At 39.4% G+C, this 25,497-nt stretch overlaps 1 protein-coding gene across 1 annotated transcript in view; it reads right to left on the minus strand.

Moving 5' to 3' along the window:
• Positions 1-23,988, minus strand: part of INO80C (INO80 complex subunit C) — a 31,622-nt gene extending 7,634 nt beyond the window's left edge. Inside the window, exons 1-4 of the mRNA XM_063116474.1 lie at positions 23,764-23,988; positions 6,859-6,969; positions 3,896-4,007; positions 428-495 (exon numbers count right to left, since the gene is read on the minus strand). Coding sequence (XP_062972544.1) covers positions 428-495; positions 3,896-4,007; positions 6,859-6,969; positions 23,764-23,985 — 513 coding nt within the window. The 5' untranslated portion in view covers positions 23,986-23,988. The remainder of the gene's footprint in view (positions 1-427; positions 496-3,895; positions 4,008-6,858; positions 6,970-23,763) is intronic.
• Positions 23,989-25,497: the final 1,509 nt, after the last annotated feature.

Here is a 25,497-nt window from a genome sequence, read left to right on the forward strand (position 1 = left end):
TATCTTTGGGCTGATTTTGTTTAAAATCACTTTGCTAGAGAGCTACACAGCCATTGTTTTCAGGGTTTTTTTACCTTCAGGGAATGCAAGCATGTTGTAGATGTCTCTGGGGCATACACGTTCACTGCTCCCATGGGTTTGTTTGGCCTCATCATTGCCCTGCGGCCCTGTATCTTGGTCAATGCTACGCTGTGGCTACATTTTAAATGGCAAGATTGGTAGAGGCAAACTGTCTTTCAAAGAAGCTTGCTGCCATTACAATCTTCTCATTGACCCAGTTGGAGCTAAACTGTGGATTAATTAACTTACAATTCGCCATTCCAGGGTTCCCCAGATTTTGAGAACTACTGTTATGAAGGATCCTCCTTCAGTGCAGAGGTTTGCACCAGTGCTTGTACCAATCCTAGAAATATAAACAAATACTTACAGGAAGTCCAGAAATATCAGAGTATTTCTTGGCTGGTTTAAAAGAAGGAGGAGCATCAATACTGAAGTCTGGAGGTATGCCAGAAAGAGAGAGAAAAGGGGGTATTAAATTCAGTATCTTTATTTAATTCAGTTCTTAATTTACAAGTTTCTGGGACTCAAACATGATTGGCATCCAATTTCAATTCCTTAACAATACAAAACCTTAATCCAAATGCAATAGGCTAGCCGTAGTGATGGCAGACCATTCTGCACATTCTTAGTGGTAACTGCCCAGAGAGCTTCAGCTATGGGGCGGTATATAAATTTAATAAATAAATAAATAACATCTTTGCCAGCCAGCATGCATGTGCAAAGAGGAGTTGTCCTGACTAAGTACAGACATGGAAGATTTAGGTTCCACTGCCTAACAACTACTTACGAAACTCTGTGGCGTGTAACTAGCAAGCGCCAGTTCAAATTAAATGCTACAAGTATACAAATTATGGACGTAAATTGGGTGTTTGCTAAAAATGTGGTGTCAAATGACAGGATGCCTCTCCTAAAAGCCCTACACTGCTTTTTGTTCACATTTGTACCTTCAAATGCCTCCCAGTCTTATTTCTCCACCCATACATCCCCATCCTTGTCATTCATTCCTCTGGATCCACCACTTTCAGGCATACAAAGTTATCTTATTTTATTTGTTACATTTATATGCTGCCTTTTCCTCCAAGGTAGTATACATAACCCTCCTCCTCTCCATTTTATCCTCACAACAACCCTGTGAGGTACGGTCAGTGACTAACCCAAAGTCAGCCAGTGAGCTTCATGGCCAAGTGGGGACTAGAATCTGGATTTCCCCAGTCCAGCATTCTAACAACTACCCCACACTGGCTCTCAGGATGCAATCCTATATCTACTAAGCCCCATTGAACTGTTTGGACTTCCTTTTGAGTAGACACATATAGGATTGAGTTATCAATCTCTCGAATAACCCTGCCTTTTCTCTCTGACTGTCTATTTTGCCTGGAACTCACTCCCAGAAAATTACATAACATTTGTCTCTCTTCCTTCAAATTTTTCCTTAAATTCCCCCTTTTCTACGAAGCCATTGACTTTATTCCTTACTCCTCATCTACGACAAAAAAATAAGCCAAAGTGTGAGCAAATCAACTGAACAGAAATTCTTCCACTGTTTACTTTTCCTCCTTGTATTGCCTCCCTGTGTCAAATTTTAGATTGTAAGTTCCTTCGGCAGGGATCTGTCTTTTTGTTGTTATTGTGTGCAAAAAACACCATGCACACTGATGATGCCAAATAATTACTGCTATTACTACTACTACCTAGAATCCTTGTTAGAAGCAAGACAAAAAGATAAAAACAGGATGCTGTAGATGTGAGCAATTCGTCACGTGCAACAACTAGTGGCAACAGATGCTCCATCCACATTGAAAGACAGATCATGGCAGTTCAAAAGGGTTCTCCAGATGTGCACTTGCTTTTGCGTTGGCTATTGGTGCAGATCTCTATCGCTAGATCATTTTCAGTTATTTTTCTTAGTTTATCTACGGATTAGAAACTAGAACCTAAATGAAGGCAACTGGTAGGAAGAGATGGTGTGTTCAACAGCACTGTATATGCAAGTGACGGCATGTGCCCATCATATGCTAAGAACGTAAAACATTTCTCAAGACTAATATGCTATAATCCAGGGGGTGGGGAGAGAAGCACAGAATAATCTTTTAAAATCAGATAAATCTTTAAGCACATGCCACTTTAAGTCTGGTCAATGACCTAGAAAAATTGTGAGAATGCGTAAATGTGAGGCTGGAAATTACTATTCTCTGGAGTTGTTTAGGGAGCAATTGCAAACTGTGCCACAAGCAAACATTTCTACAGCCTTGAGTTCCAGCATTTACAATATCCTTAACTTCACCATATATTGACCACAAATCTATTTTGTGCCTGTGTAGCTGCATTTGGTACATTTGGTAGATGCATTTGGTACAGATTTTATGGCAGAAACACTTCCAAGTTAGCAGATCAACTCCTTTTAATCATCATGTATGGCACTAACAACTTCTGAACTATGGTCTTGTACAGCTGTTTTTATATCTTTCAACTAGTTGCTTTTTAAAAATCATTTTAATATGTGCAAATTTATTTCAGAAACCAGAGTAATGCAGTAGATACAGCATCAGCAGCAAATGTCCATAAAATACACTAGGGACACACTGCAGGCTCTATAATTCCAGAGTATGAAAACACTTAGTGGCAAATTTATTTCTGGACAAAGGATTCAAACTTTAATACAACTCCTGCCTTGAACTGACATTTTCCTTTAACCTTAATGAAGTTGCTGGATTAAAAATGGCACGACACTTTATACTGGAAGTTGGTCCAGATCAGGGGTAGGCAAACTGTGCCCTCCAGACGTTTTGGGCAACAGCTTCATTCAGCCCTAGCCAGCTCAGCCAAGGGTGAAGAAACATTGGAGTTGTAGGCCAAACCCACCCCAGTCTAAATGGTACTGTCACTTGAGGACACAGCATCCCAATGGCTAATTCTGCCCCGCCCACTGCATCGTTAGGAACAACTCTCCTCGTGAGTTGGGGCCACTGCATTGCAAGTTACTCTGCCCATGTTCCACATCAGTGGGCCCCATAGTGATCCCGATGGCAACAATAGAAGGTTGGTTTCATTAGGGAAAGTGTATAACAACATTTTAAATAAATGAAGTATAATAATCTGGAAGTGTAGAATCATATACTGAATAAGACACTAATCAGCTTGAATAGTATCCTAACTTAAAGCTGTATTAGAACTACAAGCTTTTCAGCTACTTAACACATGCATTTAGTTTGTGTTTTTAGTTTGGTCATGTGTGATATTATGTTACGTATATATTTAGTAAAGGCACTTTTCTTTTTCTCTAAACCTATGTCTTGAATAGCCCCTCAGGGAACTTATCAGAGTTGGCTTGACTGTTCAGGAACTGCCAGTCCAGACCAAGAGTTCTTAAACCGTGTTTCTAGGAAGCCTGGTGTTCCTTGCTAGCTTATTAGTATAATGGCCAGCTCATTAGCCGTTATTGATATTGTGGAAGACAGTTTTTCCAACACTACTGATCACCTCATTAAATGCACAGCCTCAGGCTGCAATCTGGTTTGCCGAGGGTAGGCAACTTGGTGCCTTCCAGATGTTTTAGACTACAAGATCCAAACAGTAGCAAAACATCTGGAAGACACCAAGTTGCCTACACCTCTAGCAATGTTTGTTCCTATTTCTGTTCACCTTTCTTACTCGTGTGCAAAATTTATAGAGCAACTCCATGCCACATCATTCATGTTCCTTTCAGTTGTGAAAGTGTCTACCCAACCTTCAATTGCTGAGGGCCACATTGCATCTCACAGAGATAAACCAATTTATGTAGAATTTCAAGGAAGTTGTTATTTATAAATATATGGAAAGCATCTAAGAAGCTTACAGCTTGGATCATTTAGTTGCCACGGCAATGCCCTTTCTGATGCAAGGATTTGTTTCAGGTTTTTCCAGGTTCTGTTCTTCTTGCCAGCTGCAGCTCCACCAATGCCAGAGTGCTGGAATGGTTAAAAAGTGCATTTACAAACAAATGCTCTATTAATTCGTTACAAAAGGATTGCTTTTTGGTGCACTGCATTTTTACTAACATGTTTCCATGCATCTATTTAAAGTTAGACAAATGCAGTGCATTTTTTTCATAACTGTAAGAAACAGGAGGAAATTTTGGTCTCTATCAAAGCCAGTGTGCTCAGAATTAATTTCAGAAAATGAAAAAAAACACACCACCTTTTGCATGAAAAGCCTTCTGGAAACTCCAACCACCTCCCCGCCCCCAAATAAAGGAAGACTGATTGAAATAGAGTTCTCTTAACAGAGCAATGTACTGTTGTCAAGAACAGTCTCGAGTTTTCAAAGTTACTTGGAAACATAAAAGCTTTTGCTATTGCTGTTATGTTAATTTTGCTTATCAAATACCCTTGCTTTGGAGCAATTTATTTAGGTCCCCAAAGATTTATATAATATAAAACGTGCTGTACTTTTCCCACATAGTAAAAAGTATTCAGCTTTCAGTGTTTTGTTAGTCTTAGAACTGGAAAGTCCTTATCACGAAATAATTACCAGCTGCCATATCACCTTATCTCAAAACTCACACAAGGCTCTCCAAAGACATTAATGGTGTGAAGGTCTTGTGAATTAATGTTTGAAAGCAGAAAGTGGCAGCTACGGTAGACTAAGTCTGCAATCCTATACAGACTTACCCTAAGAATGAGTCCCATTTCACTCAATGAGACTTTCTTCTGAATTGACAAGCATAAGATTACACTGTAAGAGAACAGGATTTAGCCGAGGAATGTTTTCCAACAACATAATATTTAAGGACAGAAGCTGCAATACTATATATCCATTGATTTCACTAAGGGCTTACTCCCAAGGAACAGTATGAAGGTTTAACAGGTGCTGTACTTCGATCAGATGCTGACAATTTAGTTAATGCCACAATGTAGTATTTCCTAGTAAATGCAGTATTATGTCAAAAGCATATGTTCTACAAGGTGATGGTTTTGAGACTGCTGGGATCCAATCCTAGCCACAAGCTACAACACTTTTGAAATTTTACACCATGCACATCCACCTATAATTAATTAGCATAACTACCAAACATTTGCATAATATACAAATTAGGCTGCCCGGATTTGAAGAAGACAGGAAACCCTAGTTGCACCACTTCCAAGTGAGGTGATTGTGTTTCAGATTGGTAATGGAATGGATGTAAGCTAACAAGCTGAGCCTTATGAGTTCCTATACAGCAGTGGCGGGCAAACTTTATGGGCCATGGTGGGCACATTTGGCAATTTGTGAAACTATCCTGAGCACCACCTGTAGCAAGCTGGTTGCTACAGGAGGCATGGCCAAGGACAAGTAACATAATAATAATAATAATAATAATAATAATTGAGTACAAGGAAGATATTTGATGTGTTTGAGTTCAGCCCCAAGTACCTTGAACTCACAATTTTCAGCACCAACAGAAACCTATTTCACAGCAGTCTTAGCTGTCGGTAAGAATATGTGTTAATTTTTATTTTAAGTTGGAGTGGCAGGATCCCACTGTGGACACTGCGTTGCCTAGCCCTGTTATACAGTCTGGCTGCACTCCCCTTGAAGAATCAGGCTCACAGTTTGGGTGTACTCCTGAATGGCCAGGTGGTAGTTGGGTCCAGGAGTACTTATTTATTTATTTACAATATTTATACTCTGCCCTTTAACCAAAAAGACTCCCAGAGTGGCTTATAGAGGTGATGATGATGATGATAATAATGATAAAAATGTGGCAATCCATGTCCGCAGGTTTATAATCTAAAAATTAAGACATGGCAAACAAGTAATAAGAGATGTGGGGAGAATTTGTATAATTAAAAATTGTTTAAAAGGCCTATTTGAAGTGATGGTGACATTTACTCCCTCTTCAGTTCACAGGGCAGAAGGTCGGACGGAATGTCTTCTGTAAAGAGAAAAAGGTCCCAGTCCCTAGTTCTTGAAGCAGATGGAGAAAGCAATGGTGACAATTTACTTGGCTAGCTGCTGCTTCCTCTCGTGCTCACAGGCAGTTGGATGGAATGGCTTCTGTGAGAGAAGGAAGAGTCCAGCTTAGGCTGGTGTGCCAACTGCACCTGAAGGCAAATTTGGCCATGATTACACATACCTTGAGCTAGATTAGTGCAGCACACTCTGAACACACTCTTACGTGAAGCTGCCTTTGAAAAGTGTTCAAAAGCTTCACCTAGTACAAAATGAGGCTGGTGTTTTGGAAGCATGTGACTCTATTATATACCAGTTTCACAGGCTCCCGGTCTGTTTCAAGCTCAGTTCAATGTTGTAAAACCCTGCACACTTGCTTGGCTTGCCTGGTATCCAAGAAAGGGCTTCTTTGTTGTGGCACCCAGTCTACAGAACTCCCTGCCCTGAAAGATCCAACTGGCTCCTCCTTAATGGCATTGACATGTCAAGTAAATACTGTTTTTATTTCAGCAAGACCGTTTTGTGACTGAGTTTTAGTTTTTTATTCTCAGATTTTATCTGTTCTTTTAAATTAGATTCCTGTTTTCCAATTGTTGTTATTAACTGCCTTGTGCATCCCAGCAATGGGATGGAAAAGCAGGATATAAACAAACAATAAAAATAATAAATAAGAGGGGAGGAGAAAAGGAAACATCAAGAGGAAACATCAAAGGAAACATTTAAAAAAATCAATCAGAGGTGCAGGGAGAAGGAAAGATGGGCATATACAGTCAAAAAATTAAGTGGGTCCCATGTTGCAGGTTTGGACTAAATGTAGACCCTAGATCTGAAAAACTTCAAAACTAGTAATGTAGTCACAGTGTTAGGTTTGTAAAAATAATTACATACAATGAAGCTTGGAGCCTTGAAAGGCAATGGTTTGATTGTAGTTTCTACTGCCCCCGTACTGGAATCTGTAGTCACGGATTTATTTTCATTTGCTGCCTCTGCACTGGTACTCTGGAAAAATAGGTAGGTTGAGTTTTGAGGGGAAACCCTGTGTAAGTGAACAAAAATGTAGTTTTCACAGGAGAATCCCCCCACCCACCAATCAACATTCATCCCACCTGTTATAGTCTCCTATTTACATTGCTTTACTTGCAGTTACTACTAGTCTTAAACCCACTTATGCACAAAGATACAGATACGTAATTTTGTGGACCATCACATTTATGGCAATGGTACCAGTCAGAGCAGTTACAATATTAAGGGGCAAAGTGTTCCACATAACTGTTGTAACATCTAGTTTTGTTTTCATTAGGTGATTTTAGGCAACCCACTTTCTCTCAGCTGGCCTACTTCCCTAATTTGTAGTATGAAAATATGTGCCTTTGCAACTGACACACAGAAAACAGAAGGTTTTCATAGCACAGTGTGGGGAGATATTTATATACATATATCCTAACCTTGCTAATAAACTCCCACTTCCACCAACATAGCTTAAAATAAATATTCCCTTGATTTCACATTTTCCTGTAACAACCTGATTAATATAACATAGGTGTGAGATTGACCTGCAACTGAGACAGAGCTAAAAGAATATATTATACAATTTAATATATGCAGAAATGGGATTTTAAAGATCACAGAATATGTTGTTGATGTTTTTAAGAAGTTGTAACTTAAATGTTCTGCGTTATTTATACTTGGTATAGTTACTAAATAAATGTGGCCTTTGTTTAAATCAAGGGCCTACATGCACACCCATTATTCTCTGCTGACCACAACCTCTGGGCAATAATACATGGCCACCTTGTAGCCACCCATCTATTCGTCTTTACTCAAGCACCAATAAAGTTCCTTTTAGGGTGATCCTCAAAGCACCAATCAGCTTAGTCGGAAGTACTAGTTCCTGTTGCGCAAGCAGTGAGCCCTGGTAGCACAAGAGAAATGGAAGCACTCAGCAGCAGCATTGGATATTGCCCAATATATGGAATTAAGCTGGTGAAGCTATTTTTTGGCATGGAGATAAAATAATGGTGGAAAGGATCTGCTTAATTTCTGTGTGTCAGATTGTTGTTTGTGCCAATATAAATAAGTAACAATCAATATGAATCAACACCAAAAATCTAGACAAAAGTAGCCTAATTTGTTCAAATTAAATGAACTTATAAGTTATTTTAATTAAAATTACGTGACAAATGTGAACCTCCCAGAGAGCTTCGGCCATGGGGCAGTATACAAATGCAATAAATAAATAAATAAATAAATGATCCTTTGTGAAAACACTGCAAGGTGAAACAGATTTACTTTTTACTAATCTGTTGGGCAGAATACTGCCTGTACACTTTCTTTATAACCTCTCTGCAAATAATAAGGCTACTTAACTTTTGTTCCGAATGAAAACTGAAAAGTCTGTGAAGGACTTGGAATATCCCTAAGGGATATTGCTATGCTTTGTATTGCTACCCTTGCGAAGTCCAAATACATTGACTGAGAAAGAAGTTCCATTAAAATGTGCTTGACTTTGTTTTTGAAGATGTATGTTTTAGGACCACAAGTTTAGGCTCTGTTATTGCAAGAGCTTTGCCATCACAAGCCTGTTCAATCTATCCACCACTGAGCCAAGAACAGTTTAGCTTCACTTTGAATGTAGAATTCTGGAAAGCAACAAGGCCCATTGTGTGCATACTTGTGTTAGTGTGACCAAAATTCCAGGCCTCACAAAGCATCTTTGAGTCTTGGTTTTAATTAGGGCTGTGTTATATAACCAGCAAAATTTGGAAGTGCCCAATTATCAGCTCCTGGCCCCAGAGTACACACTGGCATCATAAAACCAACTTTCCTCCTCTCCAACTTTGCTACAGTGCAAACATTTAGGACAAAAATATCCTTAGGGAGTCTAGAGAAAAGGATCGATAGTCTTAACAAAGAATTCTTCAAATATCTGCAGAATATCCCTCATATTGAGCAATTGTTAAAAATTGAGTTTTGGACCAGAGGGTATCTCTCGATGTAAGTTTAGCCAAGGAGAGAAACTTTTTGCCTTTACTACTCTGTGGGAGTTTGGCAAATACAATGCTGGTACTTTATCAGACCTGCCTTTTGCTTTGAAACAGCTAGAAAGAGCAGTGATCTATCACAGCTTAAACCATTTGAAGTGCAATAGCAGGCAACATTTGCCCTTACACAAATCTGTGATGTCTGAATTCTAGATCTTTAGAGGCAATGGGACAAGGATGGCCAGAAGGTAGATCTGGGTAGATATCTGGGTGATTTACAGTAGATCGGCAAGGATTTCTTACTCCCAATTCTTTAACAAAACAGCAACAACAAAATTTCTACCCCCATCACCCTAAATTAAAATGTCCAAGAAAGCTTGGGGTAGCCAAAAACTGATTTTTTTGTGAGGTCCATCCAGTTTTGGTACTCAAAACAAATTACTGGATTCAGAATTCTTTTTTAAAAAATGTTTTGAGTTTTTTTTAAAAAAAAAAATACAGTGAAAACAAAAACAAAACACATTAATACCAATTCAGAATCCCTTCCCAAGCTTGGTCAATTAAAAAAAAATCATCTTTCATTTTCTTTTTCTATTCCAGGGTGGCATGTTATATTTTTCTATTTATAATCTTCTTTGCATGGGTCCCACAAATTTCTATAAGCTTCTGCCAAAGTTATTCTGTTCGATTTTTTTCATATAGTCTATGTATTTTTGCCAGACCATCCTAAAGGTATCTCTTTTATTTATTCCTCTATGCATGCTTAACTTCTGTGCCAACTTTTCGTTTATTGCTATATTCTAAATTTTCTTTTTCCACATAGACATCCAAGGTATCTTCCAGTTACTTGCTATTAATTGCCTCGCGGTTGTCAACAAAAATCAAATTAATATTTTTTTCTTTTTTCTCTCTATTTTCTTTAATAAACATATTCAATAAAGCTAACTCTGGTGTTTTGCAAATCTATTTCTTGAAAAGTCTTGTCCCAGAACTTCCTTAACCTTCCTACAGTCCCACCACATATGAATTTGGGTTCCATTAGTTTCACACTCTCTCCAACACAAAGGTGATAGATTCTTATTCATTTTTGCCAACTTCACCACTTCTGAACTAATTTTAGTGCACCTTCTTTTATTCCTGTGGATATTTTTGAAAGGGGAATCTATAATTCTTTAATTCTAAGTGTATGTCTTTTGCCCAAGCATCACTTTGGGGCTATTCACATATAATGGTGGCATATTTTGGGTTAATTAATCTATGGTTTGCTAATAAATGCTGCTGCAAACCATATTGTTATGTTAATTACACAAGGGTAGTCATGTTAGTTTTATTTTTAAATATATTAAAAGAGAATGAAACGATTTTATCAATAAAATTATTTGTATATGGTTACATATTTCATCAGATGCTAAGGGTGTAAATGTGGGCTACAAGTCACATACATCAGTTAATGGAAAGTTTATATTCCCATCTTTAAGGGAAGATCTACCTACATTATGAATGATCAGAAATTCATTGTACAAAAATCATTACTGCTTCTATAAGAATTTATGATGCAACAGGAAACCATAATCTTTGACTCATACAGTCTATTTTTCTTGAATAAATTCCTGATCTGCCACCTCATGATCCATGAGAAGACCACCAGAATTGAATTTCTTGAGATTGTTTACTCTAAAGTTTCTGACAGAGTGTCTGAGTAGGTTAAAATGTTCACTAATATAAGTTTTAAAATATCATATATGTGTACATTCATTCTTCTGTCTTAACATAGCAAGGTGCAAAATAGTAGCGTGGTACTTGAATTAAGCTTATCAATCTTTTCATAGATTGATAAACTTGTTTCCCCAAAGCGTTCTTTTTCAATAATTTAATTTAGGAGGGGGAAAGCATTTTAGCTTTTTCTATTGTTACACAATTGGGAATCAGAAAGCCTTATTGGTCTTTTTGCAAGTCTCCCAGAGACCAATGAGTAGATCATGAACTACCTTTGGACCAACCCTGATGAATACCTTATGAACTAGCTTCTTAGCTGAGTCAACAACCCATGACTTGCCAGAAGTTATTGACTTTCTTTAATCTGCCTTGATTTGTCCTTTGAGTATATGAACAAATTGAAAGCTGAAGTGAATTCAAAGGTTGTTGTCTCAGGTTAATTCCTGCACAGCAAGCTTTGAATATCTTCACTTTACTGGGAATGATCATTAAGTAGGCAGGTGAACAAATTACTGTGTATGGTAAAGCATCTGTACCTGTCATTGCTCCTACCCTATTCAATTCCTATGCATGCTTACCTGAGAGTAATATCACAATCCTATACATCTCTACTCAAAAGTAATACCCATTGAGTTCAATAGAGCTTGCTCCCGGGTATGTGGGTAGAATTGCATACGTGGACAGGGTGTGACTTCAGAGTAAGCATACATAGGCTAGCCTGCAGATAGTCTTAGGAATATCTGTATGTATACTGTACAGACACTGGGAATTTTATCTATGGGATTTGAGTAAGCATTGCCCTGTACACACTTTAAGAATATATTTGTGGCCATTTGTACTCAAAATCGGCTTTTGTTTTAAAATGGAAGCTGAAGTTCTCAGGAAACTTAGTTCAATACCCAATACCATATTCTTCGCTTTTTCTCTCTCAATTTCACCCTTAACTTTTGATCCCAGCCATATGGGAAGGTGTAGGTAACACCACATCCCCACCCCCCAAGAAGTACAGAGAAGTGCTCCAGTCAAAGAGTCTTTAATTATACCTCTAGTGTAGCTCTTTGTGGAACAACTGCTCAGCAGGCAAGTACTTTATGTGAACTAACTCAGTGGTTCCCAATTAGCTAAGTACTGTGGACCCCTTGTTTTTCATATGCCAAGCCATGGACCCCCTACTTTTGAAAAATCTATTATCTCTATGGTAGTTACCTGTGTGAAGCAATTTTTTGGAGAAAATAAGGGGTAGCCCCTAATAAGCAAAGGATTTTAGGTATACTAAAAAACAGACCATAAAATTTGTGATATTTGTGATAGTCTCACGCAAAAAATGGCAATGATTTAGTTAGGAATATAAAGACGAATTTAATTTTACTAATGTCTATTTTACAATTGAAAAAAATTATGACATGTCTAGCAGCTACTAAACCTAAATATGATGGGAGAAATCATGCCTCTTTTTGTCCCGAACAATCCCTTGCACATCCGGTTCAATATTTCCTACTTTTAATCTCAAATCTGGATCAACATTGAGCCGATTTCTATGCTTGTTCTTCATGTAACAAAATGTCAAAAATGTTCCCCTTACAGGCTTTTGGTCCTACTGTTTAGAAACAGTTTTCTCTTTATGTAATATATTTGTTAGGCTTTGAAGGACCACAGGGCACTTCAGGCTCAATTCAGACATCATGCCAAACCATGGTTTATGCTAATCATAGTTTACAACCCAAGCTATGGATTGACACCCCCCACCCCCCAAACTACTAGTAAAATAATCATTGAGAGATGTCTGTTTTCATTTTCTTTCTGCTCATCATTTCTGTTTCTCCAGTGCCATCATTTGCTGGTCCCGAAAAAGCAGTAAAGTATGTTTACCATAAACCGGGAAAGAAGAGATGGAATCATAGTACATGAAAGGAGTGTGCAAGCCTGATGCTTGCACACATAAAAAATTGGTGCTACATCTGAATTACTTCAATATGGAGTATTTATTCTTCTTCTACAGCAAGTTAATATAGCTGGGTATCCTGTTTTGTGAAGGCCTGAGGATCATAGGGAACAGGGCTAAACTTACTTAGGGGAAAACTCATTAAGTAGAGTCTTGGTGGGCAAGGACTTGTAAGGCAAAGTGCATCAATAGGATCGCATCTGATACAGTCACAGTGGGCAAAATCACATTTGGTAAGGTCATGGTAAGTATAGTCACATCAGGTAATGGTTTGGGTTGAGGGAACTCTAGCATGGAGCATTCAAGTTCACATAAACTGGATCAGAACTCAGTATAGATATTGTCTTAGAAGGGTTGGAAGTAACTGAAGCCTTCTACACCAAGCAAGACTTGTATTGCATTACGGCCCACTTCCTTGAAGGAGCTGGCTGTTTTCCTTAAAAGGCCCCAGTCTGGTTTTATCTCCTTGGGATTCTGCGAGGTTGAGGAAATGGAAGTGCTGCTGGGGAGGGCACAGAGCTTCTTCCCCAAGAAAAGCAGATTGAACCCTGTCCACATCTGAGTTCTCTTCGGAGCCCTGTGGGATCCTAGGCTTTTGAAGTTTGAATGTGTGTTTAAATTGCAAATTTAAGTCTTTTGTGCTATATTCAAACAACTCCTAAATATTGGTGGGTAGCCAGAAATAGCATATACATTCAGCACTGGCAAATTGGAATAGTTATTTGCATCAAAGGAATTTCTGGATGAAGCTTGGAAATTATTTCGGAGGGGGGGGGTCTGTAACAATATCAATCAATCAATTTATTGAAGGCAACCAAATACAGGTTTCAGCCAATTACATACACAAAAGTTATACACAGATTATAAAAGAGTTATACACAGAGTATAAGAATATAAGCGAAGTCTTGTGGCACCTTATAAACCAACACACTTATTATAGCATAAGCTTTCATGGACTCAGTAGTGATTGTGTGGGGTAGGGACTGCTAGCTAGCAGGCACAATCAGTTAATGGGATCCAGAAAGGCCCACTGTGATCAATTTGCATTGCATTTCCCAGATAAAAACCTTTCCTTTCTTCTAATGGTTTTCTCAGAGTCAAGGGAAGAATACAATTAAGGCAGAATGCAGCAGCCCTGCTGGTGGTAGAGAAAAGTCATTTAGATACATTACACTTATTTTGCACTGGCTATTTAGTACTTGCTTTTAAAGCCCTGAATAGTTTGGGACAGAGTTACTCAAACTCTGCCTGCACCCATATGAATATGCCCAAGCATTAAGATCCATGACAGGGCCCCTACTTGTAGTAGCTACTAGATTAGCAGCTGCAAAGCATAGGGCCTTTTCAGTGTTGGCCCCTTACTTATGGAATTCCCTCTCCCAAGATGTAGATGAGTCCTTAAGACCTTTTTATTTCTGACTGCTTCTTGTTAAGAAGGATTATTAGTCTGTTATGACAAGGTTATTTTAGTTGGCTGGCTTTTTAACACTGGGAATGCTTTAAATGTTAATGTTTTTATTCCTACCACCACCATTGTGTATATGCACCTGCAACTGAGAAACACTTCATGCATCTAATGAAATGGTCTTTTCCACAATAAATTTATTAGGTTTTAAGGTGGCACAAGACTCTTTTGGTTTTGCTGTCTACAAAAGTTTTCATACTGCTTCAGTTGCATGATTGCAACGGAATGGAAAAGTGTCCTTCTCCAGTAACCATTATTTCCTTTTTAATTGTAGGTAGTCAAGCAGATCATAAAGCATTTGTGTTGCATGAATTAACTCAAAACAGGTTACTGATGCTTACAAGTCATGCAATTTTGCATTCCCATTAAGGCTACAGACTATATTGAAGTTAGACAACTAAATCTTTCTACAGACCAGAAGCCCATGGGCTATGTCCAGCCCCTGCAACCATTTAACTTAACCTAGCAGCCCTACCAAATTTTAATCAAAATATAATAAGATGCTCAATTCCATTCATAAGGGAAAAAGAAAATTCCACAATGCCTTACATACAAAATCAAAAAGAGATGTTGAAACGATGTACAGGATTAGGAGACAGACCAAGACTTTGGCTGGGGATGAACTGCTTTTCCATATCCCAGAAATAAAGACTACCCCACCTTGAAACCACTAGTGAAAATAAATTCTGAACTTACTGGAAATTGACATTCTCAGTGGTTCTGGGATGGGGCAGTCTTTCCACCTGTGTTTGTTAGAAAGAGACAGGGTGGGGGGAAGTGAAAGAAAACCTATCCGAGACAGTTGCCTATGGTTTGTCATTTTTGGATGCCCACATTTCCCCTTCCCCACCCAAAATAGTTTCCCTTGTGTTTTTATATGTAGTTTCCTCTTATTCAGGCTAAGGGGCTTTCTTCCAAGCTCAGTATGAGAGCTGAGAAGCCCCCCCTCCACTTAGTGCTGTAAAGTTGTCCCTGCTGCATAACTGGGTAGCCCTTATTGCTAGATACTGACTGGGTTCAGACAACACGATAACCAATGGTGGTTTAAACAGTCAACAGTTGGTTATTTAACCCACCATGGATTATCGTGTTGTGTGGAGGGAGTTTTTTAACCTACGGTTGGTTATTTGGCCAAAATAACCTAGGCAAATAACAAAACCTGTGCACAGTTGGCTATTTGAACCACCATTGGTTATCATGTTGTTTGGAGGGCACTGTTGGTTATTTCATCAACCACAGAGTCGCAAGACAAGAGCAATCAAAGTGATGGCTACCACTCAAGTCCAGTTGGCAGGATAGATTGTCGGCAGCAATGGCTGATATGATACTACTGGGAGGGACTAAGGGGGGGGAGAGAAGGCGGGGGATGAGTCAACTCAGCGTGGACTAATAGTCAACTCAATGCTGAACATAATCCACACGGTTTATTATTCTGCTGTGTGGGAAGTACCCCCTAAATAAACACCTGTAGAGTTGATTATCACCCCCACCATTGAGTATTGTGTTGTCTGAACGCAGCCACTAACTTTAGTGGAGTCAGACCACTTGGAAGGGGGTCAGATTATGTGACAAAATACACTTCTGGGCCACTATCGGGAAAACAGTGTGCCTCCCCCCCACCCTGAATCCAGATGTTGATCACCTCTTGCATACATTCTAGATGTTGATTTACATATTACCCTTCTTAAACTAATGATTTGAGATAGAATATAAATTGGTCCAAGAAAGGCTGTTTACAATTTCCATCTTCCAACTGGACTGTCACCAAGTGATGTATAGCTTTACTATGTTCTCTGTAGGGCTTTCTGACAGCAAAGCACAACTCTAGTGCTCTCGTTTAAAGGGCGATGTCCTCCAGGGTCCCATCACTGCCTTACTTTGAAATCATTATCTTTCACCTAGGTTGGTGCCTCGTGCGACAAAATACTTAAATTAAATGTTTGAAATATTAATTGCTTTAGTCATGTCAGTGGCGAGATAAAGTTGCCTCAGGCAAGCTCTACAACAGAGTATGCAAGATTTTGAAAATTTAAAATGTAGTTGAAAAGCTGGTAACATTTTAATTAAGTTCCTGGAGGAAACAGATGCATGACACAGGAAGTTCCACTGCACTGGCAGAACTCTCCCGGCCTCCTTTTTTAAGTATAGCCGTATTCAACTTGGAAATCCCTCGTTTCACAACACAATGCTTGGCTGAACTTTAAAAATGTGATTTATTTATTTTTTTAAAAGAAGAGATGTTCAGGATTTAAGATGGGTTCTCTTAAGTCATATTAACGGCATACTGTATAATAGGTTTGCTGCAATAAATATTTTAACATCTGCAAACTGGAACTCCCCCAAATTTCCAGCAGTGCAGGAATGGTTGCATAAAATACAGAAGGGATATAGAGCCCTCTAGATTTTTGGACTACAACTCGCATAAACGCAAGCCATCCAAATAGAGAGCAAGCAACTCGTGACACCATCAGTTACAGAGTTATTAACAGAGATGTCCAGGTCCATCCCTACTTCAATTTTATAGAACGTTTTTGCTTGCCCTACTGCATGTTGGCTAAATTCATGACCAACTTGGCTTGTATTGAAGAGCTAGGAGAAACTGCTTGCCTGTTTAATCAATGCTTTGAAAGGACATTGTTACAGCTAGTTTGCAAAAAGTAGTAATGAGACTTCTGCTAAAACAAAGAAAAGAAAAAGCTCTTATTTGATCCCCATAAGCCATATGTTAGGGAACTATATAGTGATTTTTATTCTCCAATTTTGGCCAATATGGTTGAGTGAGCTGTGGCTGAACAATTCCAGATACTACTAAGACCCTTTCTACACCTCCTGGCATTCCGGGAAAGAAGGGGGAGGACCTCACGACATTCTGCTATCGAGATCCTCCCCTAAGTCCACACATGTGCGTGACATCCCAGGAGGAAGGAAGAATGTAATGCCCGCCATTTTCTTTTCTTTCTTTTTTTTAACAGAGATGAGACCACGGAAAGAATCAGGTTTTCCCAGGGATTATTTATCCCTGGGAAAGCCCATGCTTGTTTCCCCTGCCCCCCAGGAGTCCCTGTGTATCATTTGGATGCACAGGGGCTCAGCCATGACCAGCCCGGATTTTCGGGTCAGTGTGGAAACAGCCTAAATGATGAATTAACTGGACCCATTTCAATTTGGCTTCCAGCAACATTTGTAAATCAGATAGCTTAGGTTTGTTCTGCTAAATACCTTCACTGAGACAGCGAGATAGTGGTATAATATTATTAATTATTTTTATTGTTGATGCTCTTGGACATTTGGGTGGCTTTCAATATCGATGATGGTATGTTTCTAGATGACCGCATGGGTTGAGGAGGTGGCAATGCATGCTTTTTCTCCTTCCTAGAAGTTGTTCTGCTCCTTCCTTGCTGGATGATCCTGGAAGTTGGCTGCTATTCTTCCCCATAGAATTACTCTCATGCAGAGCTCCACAGAGAATCTATTCAGTCTCCTATGAGACAGAAACCCTTCAGAGAGGTTGTCTGGAATTATGCTTATGCTAATGACACCCAGTTCTGTTTCTCCATTCTATTAACCAGCTGTGGTAGTGCCAATCTTGAATGACTGCCCAAGGTTGGTATGTGCTGGATGAGTGTCAATAAAATGAAATAATCCAGACAAGATGGAGTAGCACATGATGGGTGGTCTTAAGCTAGATAAGTGATAGAACTGTCTTCCTGGATAGAGTTGTACATCCTGAAATAGCAAGTTAGCTATTTAGGAGTGCTCCTAGATCCTAGTATTCTTCAGGAGCAATGAAAAGCTCTATTAGTCACTAGGTTAGTGTAATGAGCTATATCCGGGTCTGTCTGTGAAGGCAATTCAGAAACAGTTTAATTGACATTGTAAAAATGAAAGATAAAATAAAGAATGATTAAATGTTATATAATTTACAGTGCAATCCTAGGAATGTTTACTCAGAAGCAGTGAGACCTACTTTTTAACTTGGTTTATTATTATGCAGATCTGTATTTTAATGTGCCAATGTGTCTATTTTTCTATTGAAATATGTTTTTAGTCTTCAAGCTGCCTATTTTTTTAAAATGGGGCTTTCTCCTTTTTCTTTTTCCCGTAACTGTAGCTTGATCTGCAGACATTAGCAGATGATACAATGCTGCACTGATTCCTGCAGATCAAGGTATTGTTAAGAGTACAAGATCAAGCTAGGTTGTTTTTAGTTAGTGAGCAATCATAATCTTATTGTTGGCAATCATACTCTTTTGCATTTTCTGGAAGTAAAAAATTTAAAGGTTTTTTTTCTATTTCAAAGTCTTAAATCAACATGATGTGCAAAGTTTTATAATCTGTTCTTGTTTGATTCCAAGGCAGGGGTAATCCTACTGCAAAGTTAACGAGGAAGCAGTTCTTTCTTAAATCTTTGCAATTTGCCAGGACAGGCTCTTTTAGATTGATTTTTCACAAATCCTCTTTGGGGTAGCTGTGAAAGACTGTTCATTTTTAGATTACATCCCTATTTATAATGTGGCTGTCGTCTTTATTCAGAAAGTTGATAGAGTGACTGGATGCAAAAGAGGACAGGCCTCCTGCATAGCTTAATCGTTTCTAGAAGTAGGAACTTGGGCAAGTGCATCTTATCATACCAGAGCAAAAAGCTCCTTTCTCTGGACAATTATTCAAGATACCAGAATAGTTGGATCTGGTCAACCTAGAAACAAAAATCCAAGATCCACAGTTGGGCAATATCTTGGGCCATCCAAAATTCCACAAGAATGTGCAAGCTTCTGAATAGTCCAGAAATCTTCATCTGGGTAGATGGTACAAAAAGCAGAGGATGAGAGGAAGAAACAGAAAATTCCAAAAATGCGATCAGATGTTATGGCCATGAGGGTAGATATTGCAGGTTTCAGATTACACCTAGCTATTAAAGATTGTCATATTTCCCTGCATTTCTGCTCTATTCCAACTGAAGAAATTGTGTGTTTCGTCCAAGGCAAAACAGGTCAGAGTTACAGCCAGGTTTTGTGGAGATCAGCCATTGGTTCTCTATCCCAAAATGCATTGCTCAGTGTAATCTGAAACTTGTCACCAGGGGGAACAGCGATTTCTGTTGTGGTGTCCTGCAATTTGGAATTTTATCACGCCTGCAATGCAACAGGAGCCAACCTTGATGGGGTTTCAACACCTCTTAAAAACTTATCAGTTTACCCAAGGATTTGCTGATTTTAATACCTAGCTTAGTATATATTTGTTTTTATCTTTATCTTTATTGTTTTAATGAATATTGGCCCTGTGATTTGGCGATGAAGGGCAGTATATACTTTAAATAAAATTTAAAAAGGAGACATACATTTATAAAGCATGACTCCAAATCATTAAAGTTCTGTAACAGAAAAAGAACTCTGCAATTCGCATATTCAAACAATATTCTTAAAATGATAAAATAAAATAACTTACAAAAACTCAGAAAAAGATTTTTTTCAGATTTGAGTATGCTGGCTGTTTGTTTTATATTTTGTAAACAGATATTGCTTATGTGATTTTTTCTATATTATTGCAGGATTTTGTGTTTGTGTGTTTGTTTACCAAAAGTTATTTGTACATATATTCTAGATTTCTCCAATGAAGGACTATTAGGGTCTGAAAGGAGTGGATTAGAATAAAGGTTTCCTCTCGTTTACCCCATTGTTTTTCTACGTTGTCAGCACCAAATAGCTTTTGAACAATCCTAGTCTAAATATATGTTTTAAGTACATGTTTACAAGACAATCCTGTGGCCCAATCTTCAAAGGCTACACTACACCAGACCTTAGACTGGTATAACTAGTCAGTATCATACACACTCGCAGTACCAATTTTAAAAACAAAATAACAGAAGAGCGCTAACATAAATCAATGGCTACAGCCATAAACTTCCTAGCAATGCTGTCAATATCCTCCAATCACAACACTAGAGTAACAACCCCACAATGCCCATATATGGAAGGCACCAATCAGGAAGTCTTGACTTAATTATTCCACACACAGTGGACACCCACATTGCTAGAAATAGTTCATGGTGTCTCCTTTTACATACCAAGTGCTATAATGTATCAAGTTATATGGGCAACAGTTATGCCTGCTGGAAAAAGTTTGGATTCCCCAGCTGCTGAAGCAAAGACAATAAGTTTAGCAGGGGAAATGGCAGGGCCACACAATGGCATTCACAGGGGATGCCATTCAAATTGCAGCAGCCAGACAGTTCCACAAAGAGGAGCAATTCATGGAAAACCCATGGCACCCCAGTAAATGAGTTCAAATCCCACTGAAGCAACAATGCCCATGTGAGGGGAATAAGCTTTTTGCAAGGAAGAAGAAAGAGAGCCACTTGGATAAGCAAGAATGGAAGCTACAACACAATCCCCAGGAATATACATGTCTCCTCTTACTCACCATTTACTCAAGAACTCCCCTGTGAGGAAAGTTTACCATGTTTAGGGACCCTGATCATTTTGGTTGCTCTTTTCTGCACTTTTTTTTTGTCTGTACCTCCTTTAAGGTGTGGTGATTAGACCTGTACACAGTATTCTAAGTGTAGTCACATCAGAGATATGTATAAAACCATTACGATATTGGCAGTTTATTTTTTATTCCTTTCCTAATAATTCCCAACATGGAATTTGCCTTTTTTCACAGCAGCCATACATTGGGCCGGCTCGTTCATCGAGTTATCCACCACCACCCCAGGATCCCTTTGCTGGTCAGTAAATATACTAATGCTGTCACTGATTAGCTGTCAAATAAAGTTGCACATTTTAATTATTTTTACAGTTTTGGGTGTGAATTTATTTTTTATTAAGGACTCTGTGATAATTCAGACAACCTTAAATTCCCTTAAAAGTATAAGTAGAAAACTAGAATGGGGAAAAATCTAGTAAAACTCCCTGTTATTTAAATGTCAATTATCCAAATCTCCCCAAGAGTATTATATCAGAAACGTGATTTTAAAAACATACCTTTCTGGAAATATGCTCATTATATGTGGAATGATTTGGCAAGGAGATGAATACACCAGCCACATATTATTATTTTTTGCGCAAAAGATAAAGATGGTGAACATGATCATGGATTAATAGTCTGATGAGATATCAAGATCAAGTTTCTTCTGCTGGGGATGGGTGGGCATTGTTCAATACCGTTAAGTGTTTAAGGTTTCAAAGCCCTATTGAACTCAACAGAACTTAATTCTGAGTAGTTCTGATGTATAGGATTGTGCTATAAATTTTGAAATACACCATTAATGCCAAATATTAAATGAAACAACATTGGTACAATTCAGAAATAATGCTCAACCATAGTTTAGCATTATAAGAACATGCCAAGGTGAGTCTCTGGGTCATGTATTCTCACTCCTTTGCACACATGGGTAAGTGATTTAAAGTCTCCAAATGAAATTTGCTCCAAACTACATTTTCCTATTTCATTGAAATATTCAGCTAAAATAGGAAACTGTCCCAATTGGAAGCTTTAGATCTCCTTATCTCAAACCTGAAGGAATCCGAGTGTATGAACCAAGGATTGCTATAGCACAGTCTCATCACATCCATCCATTTCATTTCATTCATTACATTTCTATCCCGCCCAAGAGCCAAAGCTCCCTGGGCAGTTTATAAAGATTGAAACCCTAAAAATACAATAAGGCAACATAATTTTATAAAATTGATTAACGTACAAAAATATGAAAACAATTTTAAACAAACAACAATAAAAAACCTATGACCCATTTAAAAGCCTCATAATATGCTATCAAATGTTTGGGAGTATTTATTTATTAAAATTTTTGTATCCTGCCCTATATCACTGGGATTTCAGAGCAGCATACAGATAGGGAAAGTCTTAACCTGATGCCCAGATGAGGAAGTTGGCACCAGGTGGACCTCACTGGGGAGAATGTTCCACAATCAGGGGACTACCACCAAGAAAGGCCATCTTCCAGCCCTCTCACAGGGGATGCATTTGAAGGGCTTCAGATGAATATTGTAGTGCATGGGATGACATACTGCACTCTATCAAATGTTGTGGTCCTGAGCTGCGCAAAGATTTCTGTGCACAGTTTAAACCATAAACCATGGTTAATTGTGAAATCTGAATGTGGCCACTATATCAGTATCCTATATTGCATAGAATACAATATTCTATACAATATTGTATTGAGTGCCATTTTAGGGTAGAAAGGCAAGGAACAAATCAAATAAATATTGCACTTGTACTAAAGCCATTCATTCTGATTAGCTGAGCTGGTGTGATGGCATAGGATGTTTGAAAACATTACATCTGTTCGGTGAATAAAGCTGTCAGTATAGTTCAACTTCTTTGAGAGAAGAAAAAGTTGTCTGTTTGGGATAAAAATCTCATAGGTCCTGGGGACATGAATAATTTCTGAGGCCTAGTTGAAGACTGGGGAGGGGGGCGGAATCTCCAGAAGGCAGGGAAATTAAGGGGCAGGGAGCCCAGAAGCAAGGTGGCTGAAGGAAGGTTGCAGAGCAGTGCAATGGCCTGAGAATCAGGAACTTGAAGGAAAATCAGTTGAAAGAAGAGGTGGCTTGCAGAAGATGCCAAAGACAGGGAACTGAGACAATTTCACATATTGACTTGAATTAACCACCCATTTCTTTGACTGTAGTTTCTAGAACACTATGAAATAGTTACCCTATTTCTTCGATTCTAAGACACACTTTTCCCCCCATATAAACATCTCTAAAAATGGGGTGCGTCTTAGAATCGCGGGTGTGTCTTAGGTTTTTTTTTCTGTTGGTGGTACTGAAATTAGTGTGCGTCTCACAATCGATGGCGTCTTACAATCGAAGAAATACGGTATTGCACTGTGCCAAAGGTTAACAGTGAAAGTTACTCAAATTTGTGGACATGTTAGCTCTTCTCTATTTCCAAATTGTAAATGGGTTTGCATTACATTTGCTCAGTCTCAAAAGTATCTGCAAGTAATACAGACATATTTTCTTTTTTTCCAGGGAAGTAATTGTGCATTCAGCATTTACCCCCCAAACCCAACTAAATTGTGTGCAAACCTTATCCGTTTTTGCAATAAATAAAGGAATAAATAAATTAATAAAAAATAATCCTACCCAGTACATAAATCCAAATAAATACATAGAGGTTTCTTCCATAATGGTGACTGACAACCAAACACCAATTGCAAAGTTTGGAGCATCGACTCAGGCCATAGCTAGACTTAAGGTTTATCCCTGGATCGTCCAGGGGTCAAACCTGTTCTAGGTGACACACAGGGGATCTAGGTGACACACAGGGGATCCAGTGCTCAGGCAGGGGCGAACCCTGGATGAGCCCAGGATAAACCTTAGGTCTAGCTGTGGCCTCAGTTGCAAAGTTTAAGGAAGGGCGTTGAACATAAAAATAAAAAATAAAAAAGTTACACACTTCCACAAAACTATGATTGGATCTAGGGGGTTGCACCACCTTTATCTCCAACCCGTAACACGCTCTCAGAGGGTCAACTTGTTCTTCCAAGTCAAGCCTTCCACCGAATTCAATAGGACTTGCTCCTGAGCCCCAAATAAGCGTGTGCCATGGTCACAACCAGACGTAACACACCGAGGCATTTCCTACCCACACATGCGCAACTCTCTCCCGAAAAAGTCTGTGGGGGTGGGCCTCCCACTCTCGCGCGCGCCAGCAGCCGGTACCTGAAAGAAACTCCCTCCGCCTCCGCCTCCGCCACCCGGCGTCGCCACCCGCTTCTTCTTCCCGGTGCTACCGTTCCCAGGGCTGGAAGGGCGTTTTTTACCGCGAGCCACTGGGGCCCCTGCCCCTGCCCCTGCCCCTGCCCCTGCCCCTGCAGGCGCGGCCGGCATGGGGAGCGGTGGCGCGGCGGGAGGGGAAGCAGCGGCAGGGCTCGAAGCCGCCATGCTGACGGCGGTCTCCTGGCAGAGACTCAGAGCAGTCTCCTTCCTTCCCTCGGCTGGCTGTTAGCGCATGCGTACTTCCGAATATCCTCAGTGGTGCCTGGGTCCTTTCTCGGTGCCTGAGCCCAAAAGACCAGGCCAACCAATGCATGCCCCCATCTGATGCAGAGGCAAGTTTCCAATAGACGCTTCCGGGAAGCCCGCAGGCAGGTGGGCGTTAAAACCCCTTCCAGGTTCCTGCCGCAGAAACTTACGTTAAGAAGTACACAGCTGTTGACAGACCTACTCTCAATGAATTTGTCTAATCCTCCTTACACCAGTGTGGTGTAGTGTTTAGAGTGGTGGACTGGGGGGACCTGGGGGACCTCTACCATCACTGGGTGACTTTAGGCTAATCGCTGACTCTCAGCCTAACCTACCTTACAGGGTTGCTGTGGAGATAAAATGTTATTTATTTATTTGAGCATTTTTATGCCGCCATTCAGCCAAAAAAGGCTCTCACGGCGGCTTACAAAATTATTTCTTGACAGTCCCTGCCCACAGGCTTACAATCTAAAAGACATGACACAAAAGGAAAGGGGATTGGGAGGGAGTTGGAGTGGGGGGACCAAAGCAAATTCAGGCACTGTAATCTTAATTGCAAAACATATATGCAAATGCAAAGAAAATAGGAAAAAACAATGGAAAAAAAGTTGGAACATAAATGAAATAATAGTAATAATACGCCACCCAAGCCGGTAGCCATCACCACATTTCGTGGCAGTGAATCCAAAAGTCTAGACATGCCTGCCTTGATTGCCTCCAATGGAAACTTGTGTCATGCCATGTTCACATAGTCTTGTACTTTGTGCTAATTAATTCAGTAAAAACTAGCTCTGGATATACTGCTTTAAAATCACTTACAAAAATTGGAATCAATAGTTCATTCAGAAACATAGATATTTAATTAGCCTATCAATTTATCAACTTAATATATAGCCCACCCCCATCCTAAATTCTTAGAGTAGATAGCAAGACGGTAACTAATTTATCATATGCCTGTACAGCAAGGGTTATACACCAGATCTTTCAGCCTACAATTCCCATCACCCTTAGCCAACATAGCCAATGGTGAGGGATCAAGAGAGTTCTAGGGCCCGAAAAAAACTGGTGGGCCACAAGTTGCTCACCCCTATTCTACGCCAAAAGGCAGTTTGTTTGTTTATTGTTTTGTCTTCAAAGTCTTACATTTTTTGTGCACAGGCTTAGGCTTTGTTGAGTCTCCAGCAGAAGAGAATTCCAAAGTGGTGGGGCAGCTCTTGAGAAGGCATCTCAGTGTGCCCTTGTGAATTTGGGTTTCCACATAAATGGTGTACTTAAAAGTATTTGTGGCTAATCTTGAGGATTACGGTGAAACATGAAGGTGGAGTTTGTTTCTACTTTGACATTTATTTTATGTTTTACAGTCATGTTTGCAAAATATACACTAGTGTCTTGGGCACAAACTGTAGGCATGTGCTGGGGGCTACGATGGGT

Source organism: Elgaria multicarinata, chromosome 1 (genome assembly GCF_023053635.1).
Source record: "Elgaria multicarinata webbii isolate HBS135686 ecotype San Diego chromosome 1, rElgMul1.1.pri, whole genome shotgun sequence".
Classification (NCBI taxonomy): domain Eukaryota; kingdom Metazoa; phylum Chordata; class Lepidosauria; order Squamata; family Anguidae; genus Elgaria; species Elgaria multicarinata.